This window comes from Carlito syrichta, unplaced genomic scaffold (assembly GCF_000164805.1).
Source record: "Carlito syrichta isolate Samal-C Ts95f unplaced genomic scaffold, Tarsius_syrichta-2.0.1 Scaffold304603, whole genome shotgun sequence".
NCBI lineage: Eukaryota > Metazoa > Chordata > Mammalia > Primates > Tarsiidae > Carlito > Carlito syrichta.
The window spans coordinates 146,563-159,203 of record NW_007248699.1 but is presented as its reverse complement, the minus strand read 5'-3'; the positions used below and the strand labels follow the sequence as shown (position 1 = coordinate 159,203).

Genomic DNA, 12,641 nt, shown 5'->3' with positions numbered 1-12,641 from the left:
TTGGCATATCCCGTGTGCATGGAAATGTGTGTCCTCCAACAATAAAGAGCTCATGTGGCCACCGTGCCGAACCTGGAGAGCTGGGCTGGAAATGCCCCAGGCCAGAGGAGTAAGAAGAGAGAGTACTTGTGACTGGTGCCAGTGCCAATGCAGGCCTTTGAAGAAGCTCCCAATGGTTCGCAGTTCACATAGTCAGAGGTGGAGTGTCCGGGGAGTCCCCAGAGTGTCGAGCAGCGCCTGTGCCCACCTGGGCAGGTCCTGGTCTCCTGTCCATCCTTTGTTCAGGTGGATGGCCTAGTGACCAGAGGGTCGCTATTTACCAGAAGAGAGATGGGAAGGGGACACAGTGGCAAAGGGAGGGCTCAGGCATCACAGTTCTCCCACCAATCCTCCAAACACCAGATTTACCCAGATGGCGCCTTCTAGAAACCCCTCTCCCTGGAAGCAGCAAGAACCCTGAGGCTTGACTCGGAGGCCCGCCCTTGCTTGGAGCCCTGCTCTCCACTTCATCCCAGCTCCAGCCATTCTTGCAACTTGCAGGCCACATAGCAGATTGAAGTGAGAAGAATGGACCCCAAAAGCCATCATGAGTCCAGATGAAGGCACAGAATGTGTTACCCAACCTCTGCACAGCCCCCAGCACTTGGCAGACAGGCTCCACCCACTCTGGCTCCTTACTCATTCTGCGGTGGGTGGGCACCTGCTTGCCAGGCAAGGAGACCTGACATGGGCCAGAAAGAGTTGCCAGGAAGAGTTACATGCCGGACATAGGAGGACCCAGGAGATGTTTTGGGGTGGAAACCCTGGTGTCTCTGGCACACCCTGAGGGTAAGCTGCTACCTGATCACGTATGTCAGGTATAGGCGCTGCTGTTTTAGGCTCAGACATGCCACCCAGGAGCATGGAGCTGGGGTGGAGCCAAGTCCAGGAGTGGAAGCCCACGCGAGGCCTATGGTCACACTTAAAGGGTGGTCCCTGCAGCGGGTGCTGTGACAACTGGTTGGGTGTGTGCCTGAAGTGGAGGAGGAGTCAGGAGCTCGTGTGAGGTGACCACTGGGCCCTGGGGAGGAGGGTGCCACAGCCCCTGCCTGCGCCACGTGGACTGGAGCTGCTCAGGCAGAGCCAGGCTAATTGGAGCAAATGAGAGGACAGGAGGCTTCTCAGGAAAGGTAAATAGAATTACTCACCCGCCAGGCGCTGGGGCCCTCCTGGGGGGGCCCTCACCCTACCACCCACCACAGGGCCTGGTGCGGCAGGGAGGGAAGTGAGGAGAGGACAGGCGGGAGCTGGGCCCTTCTGGGGTCCCGGGGTTACTGTGACTAGTGGGCACTGCAAGGCCAGGAAACAGTCCAGGCAGCTGCACCCACTGCAGGCCAGAGGCTCCCGACCTTGAGGCTTGGGGCCAGCTCTATCCTCGGCCCCCCAGGCTCTAGGCCTTAGATCCTTCCTCTGAGCCCTGGATGCCTGGGTACCTGTGTGGGCACAAGGCTGGTTGTGTCAGCACAAGGTGGTGTACCTTCTCCTTCACGCCAGCTGAGCTCAGGGGTGGTGACTGCCCTGAGGGTGTGCCGCTCACCTGGGGCCAGCCCTCCCCATCCAAGTCCCTCTGCCCTTGTCCTCCTTCACCCCTGTCCCTGTCTCCATCCTCGAGGGAACTGGAGCAGGCTGGTGAGTCAGGAGGAGGCGGGGGCCTGGAAGGGGCTGGACTCACCCAACCAAGAAACACTGGTCTTGCCCAGGCAGCCCTGCAGGCGGGCGGGCAGAGGAACCCACTTTCTAACTCAGTTCATACAGCAACTCTCCCCAATCAGGCAGATGAACACCTCAATCCTCTTTCCCCTCCCCATCTTTAGCTCCCCTCCCACCTCTAGCTCAGTCCAGCACCTCAGTCCCCTTCCCCTAAAGGAATGGTGGGTACTTACCACCCAGCAAAGTGTGTGTGTTTGGCCGGGTGCGGTGGCTCATGCCTATAATCCCAGCACTTTGGGAAGGCTGAAGTGAGAGGAGTGCCTGAGCCCACAGGTTCAAGACCTGCCCGGGCAACTTGGCAAGACCTCTTCTCTACAATAAATCAAAAAGTTAGCCGGGAGTGGTGGCATGTGCCTGTAGTTCCAGCTACTTGGAAGGCTGAGGCAGAAGGATCACCTGAGCCCAGCAGGTCAAGGCTGTGGGGGCCGTGAGCGTGCCACTGCACTCCAGCCTGGGCAACAGAGACTCCAAGTCAAAAAAAAAAAAAAGTGTGTATGTTTGAGTGTGTACGCACACACGCACATGCACTGTGAAGGGAGGGTGACTGGGTGTGTGTGGAGGGTGGAAAATGCATACCTGTGTTTCAGGAGGGACAGATGTGTGAATGCCCGGTACTCCAGAAGAATATGCATGCAAGGGAGTTGTGTGTGGGGTATGTGTGCATGGATGGGAGGGAGATGACTTATGTGCGTGACCCCTGGAGTCTGGTGTGTGCAAACACATGCACACTACTCAAATGAATGTAGAGACCAAGAAAAAGGAAGAGGTGTACTACAATATCAAGGATCACACCTAGGAGAGTCAAGGATGGGCCACTGTGGCAGGGGACCTCAAGCCAGGTTGAACGCTCAGGAGAGACACTCTCAATGCGATGATACTGACTGAACACACCGAGTGAAGATTTAGATGACCTAGTGGAGAGTTCAGGACTTATTTAGTGATTACAACCTATAAAACTAAGCAAATGAAAACAGAAGACAATTAAGCTGGGTGTGAGGTTCACACATGTAATCGCAACACCTTGGGAGGCAGAGGAGGACAGACTGAGCCCAGGGGTTCGAGACCAGCCCAGGCAACTTGGCAAGACCTCATCTCTACAATAAATTTTTTTTAAAAACTAGTCAGGCATGGTGGGGCTGTATGTAGTTCCAGTTGCTTGAAAGGATGAGGTGGAAGGAACGCCCTGAACCCAGCAGGTGGAGGCTGCAGTCGCTGCACTCCAGCCTGGGCAACAGAGTGAGACTCCAACTCAAAAATTTTAAAAAATAAGGCAAGTAATAACACCAAGGAAGCTGGGCTCAGTGGCTCAGCCTGTAACCCCACGCCTTGGGAGGCTGAGGTGAGTGAATTGCCTGAGCCCGCAGGTTCGAAACCCACCTGGGTAACTTGGGGAGACCTCATCTCTACAATAAATCAAAAAATCAGCCGGGCGTGGTAGCGCCTGCCTGTAATTCCAGCTACTCAGAAGGCTGAGGCAGAAGGATTGCCAGAGCCCAGCAGGTCGAGACTGCGGTGGCCGGGAGTGGCCACTGCACTCCAGTCTGGGAGACAGAGTGAGACTCCAACTCAAAAAAAAAAAAAAAAACAAAAACACCAAGGAAAACAAAAAGTTGGGCAGAAAAAACAATCACAATTTAACATATGGCTCAGCTCTGAATACAAACACACATCATGATGCAAACACACAGCAGTGATGTAACGAAAGTCATGGGAAAAAAACTAGGGAGGATGGTGAACAGGAATAGTGTATGTGTGTACTGGGAGTGGGGGAGAGAACAAAATTGGAAAAATCAGTAAGTATCAATTCACACATCTAGTTCAGAAATAAAAATATAGCCAGGCATGGTGGCTCACGCCTGTAATCCCAGCACTTTAGGAGGGGGAGGTGAGAGGATTGCCTGAGCTCAGGGGTTTGAGACCAGCCTGTGTAACTTGCCAAAACCTCGTCTCTACAACAAATCAAAAAACCAGCCAGGCATGGTGGCGTGTACCAGTGGCCTAAGTGCAGCACCACCGCAGTCCAGCCTGGGTGAGTGAGACTCTGGCTCAAAAGTGAATACACGAACTCCAGAATTAGGTGAAGGGTTGAAAGTGGTTGTATCTAGACGGGGGAGGGGGGAGAGACTGGGAGCTGCAGGCCGCTCGGTGAGAGGGCTCAGCTCCTCCCAAGCCCTGGGCAACACTCAGCCCCGGGCCTTGCCCTAGCCTGCTTCTTCTCTGATCCTGGTCTCCACTGCTCTGCCTTCCTCCTCCTCTCACTGGCTGCTGCATTCAGGAATCAGGCCCCAACCTCCTCTCTTATCAATCTTTAAAAAAAAATCATCAAGCTGGTGTGGTAGCTCACGCCTGTAATCCCAGCACTTTGAGAGGTGGGGGCGAGAGGATTGCCTGAGCCTAGGGGCCAAGGCTGCAGTGGCTGTGAGCTTGCCACTGCACTCCAGCCTGGGTGACAGAGTGAGACTCTGACTCAAAAATAAATAAATAAAATTCTGCTAATTCCTAATCCACATTCCCAGTCCCGGTGGCTCTCCTGAATCACACTTTAGACCTAGCTTTCATTTTAGTATACGTATTGTGTATACGGTGTCTCAAATTCCACATGTCCACACTGAGCTTCTCACCCTGCCCCTAACTTCTTCCTCCCCGTTCACTGCAGTAACCTCCTACAGCAGCAGTCTCTCTGCTTCTGTCTTGGACCCTGCAGGCCACTCTCCACACCAGGGGCCAGATCCTTTGACATCCAAAGTCTCCTATAAATCTGATCAGGCTTCCACACCCCACCTCAGTTTGCAGACATACAGGGGACAGAGGAATGAAGATGCAACTAGACAAATGCAGAATGTGGGATCCCCCATCCTCAGATGCCCTAGGGGACTTCGCTATAGCAGTGGAGGGAAAGGAGAGAACTGTTATGGATCAAGAGCAGCTTAGAAACATAAGCACTTTACCTTCCCACCCTGAGTCAACAACTCACCTGGAATGCATTATTTTAGACATTAGGGAAATAGGAACTGGGCATATTGGCTATTAGGAAATTACTGTTTATATTCAATATGCATTTATTAAAATTATGATTAAAAAATAAAAGTTAGCCGGGCTCAGTGGCTCAGCCTGTAATCCTGCACCTTTGGGAGGCTGAGGTGAGTGGATTGCCTGAGCCCGCGGGTTCGAGACCCGCCTGGGCAGTGAGACCTCATCTCTACGATAAATCAAAAATCAGCTGGGCGTGGTAGCGCGTGCCTGTAATTCCAGCTACTCAGAAGGCTGAGGTGGAAGGATCGCCAGAGCCCAGTGGGTAGAGGCTGCGGTGGCCGGGAGCGGCCACTGCACTCCAGTCTGGGCGACAGAGTGAAACTCCAACTCAAAAAAATAAATAAATAAATAAAAGTTTATTCCTTACACGTTGGGCATAGTGGCTTATGACTGTAATCCCAACAATTTGGGAGGCAGAGGCAAGAGGACTGCCTGAGCCCGGGGGTTCCAGACCAGTCTGCGCAACTTAGTGAGAACTCATCTCTACAATAAATCAAAAAAATTAGCCTGGCAGGGTAGCCTGCACCTGTGGTTCCAGTTGCATGGAAGGCTGAAGCAGAAGGATTGCTTGAGTCCAGCAGGTTGAAGCTGCAGTAGCCGTGAGTGTGCCATTGCACTTCCGTCTGGGCAACAGGGTAAGATTCAAACTCAAAAAACAAACAAAACTCTTATAAGAGGTCACCTGTTGGCCAGGTGCGGTGACTCATGCCTGTAATCCCAGCACTTCGGGAAGTGGAGGTGAGAGGACTGCAACTTGGCGAGATCGCGTCTCTACAATAAATAAAAAAATTATCCAGGTATGGTAGCTTGCACCTGTAGTTCCACCTACTTGGAAGGCCAAGGTGGAAGGATTGCCTGAACCCAGCAGGTCGAGACTACGGTGGTGAGCGTGCTACTGCACTCCAGCCTGAGTGACAGAGTGGAACTCAAAACAAAAAACAAAAAAGTCACTGTTTCCTCATTTGTATATCAGATAAAATTTGCTCTGTGGTCTCGGTGCAGCGGCTCAAGCCTGTAATCCCAGCACTTTGGGAGACCGAGGTGAGAGAACTGCCTGAGCCCAGGGATTTCAGACCAACCTGGGCAACTTGGTGAGACCTCGTCTCTACAATAAATCAAAAAATTAGCAGGGCGTGGTGACACATGCCTGTGGTTTCAGCTACTTGGAAGGCTGTGGCAGAAGGATCACCTGAGCCCAGCAGGTTGAGGCTGAGGTAGCCATGAGTGTGCCACTACTCTCCAGCCTGGACGACAGAGACTCCAACTCAAAAAAAAATTGCCCTATGGAGTTGTCAACATTGAATGAAAGCAAGAGTGACAGATGCATGTGGGGCAGTGGACACTCCTGTCCCCAGGACCCATGCCTCATCTCCCAAGACTGAACTTGCTGTAAAAGAGGGAGGGAAATCTCTCAAGCCACTTGGCCCAGCACCTTGGCAGGGCAAGGAGGTGGCAGAGTGGCCAGGGCAAGCTCAGATGAAAGGATCGTACCCTTCTGAGAGCCAGGCCTTGCAGTCAGCTCCCTAAAGTCCCCAGCCAGATCAGAGATCTCCTTTGTTAGCTGAGCTCACACCCCATTAAGCAAACTGCTGGGCGTCCACAGCAGGGAGATGTGGGGCCCTCTAGTGGACAGGAGAGTAGGTGGGCTTTGGTGTTAGACTCAGGTCCTGGTGGACACATCTTTGAGGGCTCTACAGTCAGGACGGGCTCTCCCCCACATCTAGGCACATGGCTCCAAGAGCTGGAGAGCATGGGGTACAGCATCTCCAGTAACATCAGGGGGCTCCTTGCTGTGTGGTTCCCAGTGGTCTTACCAGACCATCCCTTCCTCTAAGGTGTTTGGCAGAAAGACCTCCAAGTTGAGGGCCTTGGGTGGCAGGAAGACCAGAAGTGAAGAGACCTGGAGAAGTGGCTCAGATCCACCCATACCAGGGAATATGGGTTGTGCAGGTCCAGGTGGCTGGGGTCATGCTCACAGGCACCCCACGGGTAGTTGTGGGTAGGGAAGGCCCTGATTCCAGGGCCCAGGGTAAGGAGGAATGCCCCCAAAAGAAGCTTGGAGCTGCAGTCAACTAATACAGCAAGCTCCCTTACCTCAAGATGTGCTGCCTGGGAGTCCCAGCACTCCTGCACACAGAGGTCTTTGGGTCACCTACAGCCCATATCCTCACTTTGCAGATGGGGAAACTGAGGCAGGCTGGCAGGGTGGTGTCCCCCAGGGCTCACAGCAAGGCTATGACTGTAGCCTCTTGATTGCAGAGCCCAGCTCCCACGAGAAGGCTACACAACACTGTGCAAGGCTGAGCACCTTATCAAGCACATCCATGAAGTGACTAATAGTGGCAGCAGGAAACTATTAAGCAAGGGGCAATCCAGGACACAGATAGAATTGCTACTAACTGAGGCTCAAAGACCCAGCAACTTGCTCAAGGTGCCATGTGCTGCAAGGGCCTGGAGGGGTTCAAGCCCACCCTTCTACTTTCTGGGAAGCCCCCAATGTAGCTGGGCCTCACTTCACAGAACCTCTGCTGGCCTGGCAACCATTGGGCAGAAGGCACATAGGACAAGACCTTGCTTCCCCACCACCACTGCCTGGTCCTGGTGGTCCAGGAGGCTAAGTGAGTGGAGGACATGTGGTCGTGAAGATTGCTCATGAGCTGTATGCCCAGTCGCCCTGCTGTGGTGCTCCTTGAGTTGCAGCTGCTTGTACCCCACCCAGCCTTGTCCACCCCAGCCCAGACCCCTCCAGGCTAAATACAGGAGGCAGCTTGGGTGTCCCCAGCCTGGTGGACACTCAAACCCTCTGGAAAGGTCTCACAAGCCCCCAGGGCACAAGATGAGGCCATGCATTCGCAGGGAGGTGGCTCAGGGTCAGGCACAGCAGTGACCACTGGCAGCCAGGCAGTGGCAGTCTGATGACAGCAAGTCCTCCCTGCTGCAAGAGAGCATCCCCTGCCCCAGCCCAGCCACCAGGAGGTGCCCATGGGCCACTCAAGCCCCAAATACTCTTCTAGGAAAGGGTGTGTCAGAAATAAATTCCGGTTGGCTTCAGCTTCAGGCACAGGAAGAACGTTCCAGTCAGGCCTGCCAGGGCTGCTTCCAAGTTTGAAGGTCAAGTGTAGTTGGGTCTCTCCTGGGGCCCAGCAGCCACCTCTTTATCTGGACAGCGGAGGAGCTGATTCCTCTGAGGATCCATAGACAGTGCCCAAAGGGTGGGTTCAGGGCAGCAGAGCGTGCCCACTGCCTCTGGGGCCCCCACCCCCAGAAAGAATGGCTTCTGGGGAGCCCCTGCAGCAAGACAGCCCAGTCACTCCCCTCCACCACCCTCTCCCCAGGAGGTCTTCCCTCCTCCCCCCACAGTGAAACCCAGGGGCTTAGCTGAGATATTTTGGGATTCTAAAATGCCCAGCCCTGTCTGGGATTGGAGGTATGTATGGGCTGCAGAGGCTAAAGACCACCAAGAGGGCAATTCCAGTGCCTCCCACCTTTATTCAGACCCTCAGGCTCCAGAGCCACAAAGACACTTGGCTTTCGAGGGGCACAGGAAGAAAAGGGAGCCCTGGTGACCCTCCCAGCACACCCTAGAGCCAGAACAAACCGGCAGCACCACCACCTCAGGGTCAGCCTCAGCAACCCTGCCCCCAGGTGCAAGACACCAGGAGGCCGGGCGGGGTTGCCGGGACTCCTTTGGGGGGCCCAGCAGTGTCCCAGGCCCAGAGAGCTAGTGCCATCTTGAAGTTGATGCACGGTAGGGGCTAGGCTGGTCGGGGGTGGGGAGGCTAGAAGCTCCCCAATGTTCCAGGCTGGAGGAGCAACAGGGGTCCATGAGGGCCTAGGCTGGATGGGGTGGGGCTGCCCTTGTCCTGAGTCCTGGCCACCTCAACGACAAAACCAGCCCAGTCCTACCAGCCCGAGAGACAACAGAGGCTCCCTCTTCTCCCTCCTGATCCTGAAGGGACCGAGGATAGGGATGTGGGACCAGTGGCAGGTGAGGGTAGAGAAGAGGGGTCAAGGCTCCCGGGGCCAGGCCAGCAGCTTCAAAGATGCAGCTAGGATAGGGGAGGGCAAGGCTGATGGGCCCAGACTCCCCAGCGATGGGGGCAGTTTGAGGTCCCCCAGAGGGGAAAAGGGAAAGCTTAGGGAGGAGGGCAGGCCTCCGTCACCAATCACACTGGTCCTGGGTTTACAGCCCACTGGGGCAAGGCCCCCTCCCCTGCCAGGAGCAGGGCCCACAGGACAGGGGGAACCCACATCCAGTGCACCCTGATCTTCCGGAGGCCAGGAGGGGTGACGGGTACTCTAAGACTTCTTGGTGTCCTGGGGATTCCGGCGCTTCAGGTCACTCAGGTCAATGGGTTTGAAGGCTGCCAGGGGACACAGCAATCAGTGGTGGGTCCAGCCCCACCCAGCCCCACTTCCTCCGGAAGCCGCAGATTGGCTGTCCCAGAAGAGGAGGCAAGAAGCAGAGGGCTGCAGTGGGAGGTGGGCTGGCCAAGCCCCTCCCTCCAAGGCAGCCCCACTCACTCTTCAGGCTGGGGTTGGGGACCTTCTCCACGTACTCCTCCACGAGGCCTCGCTCGCTGCCCGACAGCTGGCTCCGCAGGTCCCGCTCCACGCCCTGCCAAGCTGCACCGAGCAGAGGTCGCATGCTCAGGACCCACAACCCTGGGTTCGTGTAGTGCAGAGTTCCGGCTGGTCACTGCCCAAGCCAGGAGAGTGCCTGCCCTCAGCACTGCCCACCCAGACCCTTACTCCCCCCTGAGAAGCACGCTCCGAGCACCCCTTGACGCCCAACCTCCCTCCCCACAAACCCCACTCCCTTCCCTGAAAGATGACCAGGGCGAGGATCAGAAGGGCTCATCTGGCCTCACCTGGATTTCCAGAGCCTCACGGGCAGTGCGGGCACCTCAGTTCAGCCCCCACTCCACCACGCTCCTCTGGCCACTTTGGCAGCACACCATGCTCACAGCTCAGGGCACCCCCTGTCTTCAAGGCCCCCACGCTCCCCAGCAAGCCCTCCAGTGCCGGCAGCCAGCTCCTGGCACTGCCTACTCTCACGCCCTCGTCATGGCTTCTCCCACAGTCAGAACCAGGTCTCCTCACCAGGCAGGGTTCCCTCAGTCACCCCCGCCCACTGGGCCCCTGAAGGTTGTGGCAGCAGCAAGGGTATCTGCATGAGGGGTGGCAAAGAGGCAGGGAAGGGGCTCTGGGAAGTCCCTTGGAGTCTGAGTCCTGGGCGGGGGCAGAGCTGGCTGCCCGGAGACCTGGAGAGGAGCTGCCACGGCGGGCACTCACCTTCGTAAATGAAGCGTACATTCTCCTCATGGGCTGGGGTGAAGATCTCGCTGCTGTTGGTGGGAGAGCGGGGGCTGCTGTTCCTCTTGCCGTTGTAGACGACTCTGGAAACAGGGGAACTGGGGAAACCCAGTGTGTGAGGATAGGGCTGGGGCACACAACAGAGAGGGAGCCTACACCCCACCTCAGGCGAAGACTGCCCAACCTGCCTGAGACCCACCTGGTCATCGCGGGGGTGTCTGGTCCTAGCACTCTGCTGCCAGATCCCCTCAGCCTCTGCAACAGAAGCCAGACACAGGAGTGAGACTGAGCACAGGGCATAGCTGCCTCCTCCCTTCAAACTGTGAACAAGCTGCATGGCCCCCTGCTTCCCAGAGGGTTTCCAACAGGCTGGGGTCCAATGGGCTCTAGGCAATCCAGGAAGTGGGAACAAGTCAGCCAGACACATGCATGACTTGGAGCCACTGAGCTCACTCACGGCCTGAGCTCCAGGAGCCACCTGCATTCTCCACCTACACCTGGGCCACAGCTGCCCTTGGCCCCTCCCCACGTATCGGCAAAGCTCTCTGTCCATGTGCCTGATTTCAGAGTCCCCTCTGACTGCAACAAGGACTGGGGTCCCGGGGAACCTCATACTGCCCTTCCTGACCACAGGGCTTGGCAGGGTGTTTCTGCTGAGCCCCTGTTTCCTTTCTATAAAAGGCAGAATCACTTTTGAAGGTCAGTGCTGGTTCCAAGCACATACACAAAGGGCCAGCTTCTGTCCCTGGGGATGGGACTACTTGGGCTGAAGCTGGAACCAGACTAGGATGGTGGCGGGGAATGGGGGTGACCTAGCTGCTAGGCCTGACCCAGTGACTGGCACCGTGGGTCACCGCCTGTTTACAGCCTCTCTTGCAATCCAGGGGATTTCACAGCCCTGGGAGAGGGAATCTATTTTGAGGCTTAGACTCTCACACTGGCCGACTGGACAGTATCCGCTGTCCAGCTGAGGACACACAACTCCAAGGTGAGGCAGCTGGCCACACAGGGCTGTTCCCAAGTATGGCCTTGCTCCAGAGGGGATAATTCCAGGTGCCAGGAGCAGAGGCGCCCCAGGAGAAGACTTTTAGCACAAGTACCTCCCTTACGCACGTTGGGACCTAGAGGCGCCAGACAGCCCAGTGCACACAGCTGCAGCCCCTCAATTGGCCAGGAGCATCAGAGCACTCAGGTCTTCCTCTCCAGCCCACTCACCATCACATACATGATCCAGTGCTTAAACACCTGCAGCGGTGAACACAAGCCCATGGGTCAAGGGCAAGAGCAGCAAGACACAGGAAACTCTGTGCCCTGACCCACTCCACTCCAAGCCAGAAGCCGGGATGAGGCAGGGCCAGTGGCTCCGAGGCCATGGCGGCACATGGCTAGCTCACAAAGTGACTCTGAGATCTCTCTGCCCACAGTCCTCCTGCCAGGGACGCCAGCCTGTGAACACACCAGAGCACAGAGAGAAAGTGCTCTCTGGCCTAAGGGTCCCATGGGGACACACTGCTAGGACAGAATGAGGCGGGGAAGCTTCCATTACAAAGGCAGAGCTCAGGTGACAGGTGGACCCGCCAGTCCCCCTGCCTGCCCTTGGGCTCTGCCACCAACCACTGCTTCAGGGACACCTGCCTACCAGCCCCTCCTCCCCTCCCCGCCTCTCCTTCCCATGCATCCTCAGCCCCTCATGCTACAGCCCCCGTGGTCAGTTGGCTTTTACATATTCTAGACCTGAGCACACTTGCCCAGGCATACCTGCTGCACATACCTGGACCAGGAATACCTGCCACACACAACTGCCTGTGCACACGTGCTTGTACACACCTACCTGCCCAGGCACACCTGTCACACATACCTGCCATGGCACCCCTGCTGCACCGGGGTTCTCTGGGTGCCTTGTCTAGTCCCCTTCAACTCTGTAGCCCCGAGGCCTGGCTGAGGCTGGCCCCATGCAGCTGGCCTGCAGGGACCTGCACTCCAGACCCCTGGGACACTCTGTCTCCACATTGGTGAATGTCTTCAAGTTGCCCCCATCTGCTCCTCTTTCTGACCAGAACAGGAGCCGGCTGAGGGCGGTGCCACGGCCATCATGCAACCCCATAACCAATGGGCTGTGCACTTTCTACCAAGCACCTCCCACGTGGATGTCCTACCACCCTGAGCACAAGGCTCTCACATTCTCAAGATCTGAAAGACATTAAATAAAACATTTCAAAATGGAGTCCTGTCTGCCTCCTCTTACTGGGAGAGAACATATCTCCCCAGGCCCAAGGTTAACAGACCATGTCCTGCCTACAAGTCTCCTCAGACACAAGGAGCCCTCCAATTCCTCCCTGCTTCTCCCTCCAGCTCAGGGTCCCCAGGGCTTCTGCTGGCCCTGCCCCTGCACACACTGACACTGCCACCTAGGCTTCTCCCAGATCTGCCAGCAGTTCCTAGGAGGCCAGGGGCCTGCTGCTCCCCCTAAACAGAAAGCACAGTTCTGTAGCCCACTTACCCTCACCACCTCCCGGGGCTCCACCAAGGAGCTGGGTCCCTAA

General features: G+C 56.3%; 2 protein-coding genes across 2 annotated transcripts in view; one reads left to right on the top strand and one right to left on the bottom strand.

Annotated features, from left to right (window-relative positions):
- Nucleotides 1–192, top strand: part of GCGR (glucagon receptor) — a 4,845-nt gene extending 4,653 nt beyond the window's left edge. The window contains exon 13 of the mRNA XM_021713563.1: nucleotides 154–192. Coding sequence (XP_021569238.1) covers nucleotides 154–192 — 39 coding nt within the window. The remainder of the gene's footprint in view (nucleotides 1–153) is intronic.
- Nucleotides 193–8,251: 8,059 nt separating this feature from the next.
- Nucleotides 8,252–10,384, bottom strand: MCRIP1 (MAPK regulated corepressor interacting protein 1). The gene is made up of 5 exons (XM_021713572.1): nucleotides 10,298–10,384; nucleotides 10,078–10,196; nucleotides 9,307–9,408; nucleotides 9,045–9,146; nucleotides 8,252–8,731 (listed from the first exon to the last, which is right to left on the bottom strand). The coding sequence occupies exons 1-4, from the start codon at nucleotides 10,303–10,305 to the stop codon at nucleotides 9,082–9,084; spliced, it is 294 nt and encodes a 97-aa protein (XP_021569247.1). The 5' UTR covers nucleotides 10,306–10,384; the 3' UTR covers nucleotides 8,252–8,731; nucleotides 9,045–9,081.
- Nucleotides 10,385–12,641: the final 2,257 nt, after the last annotated feature.

Excerpts from the sequence above, each read along its gene's own strand:
- MCRIP1 (XM_021713572.1), bottom strand. Across the intron at positions 9,409-10,077 it reads TGTACGCTTCATTTACGAAG|CTTGGCAGGGCGTGGAGCGG; the intron begins GTGAGTGCCCGC and ends TGCTCGGTGCAG. Across the intron at positions 9,147-9,306 it reads CCCCAACCCCAGCCTGAAGA|CCTTCAAACCCATTGACCTG; the intron begins GTGAGTGGGGCT and ends GTCCCCTGGCAG.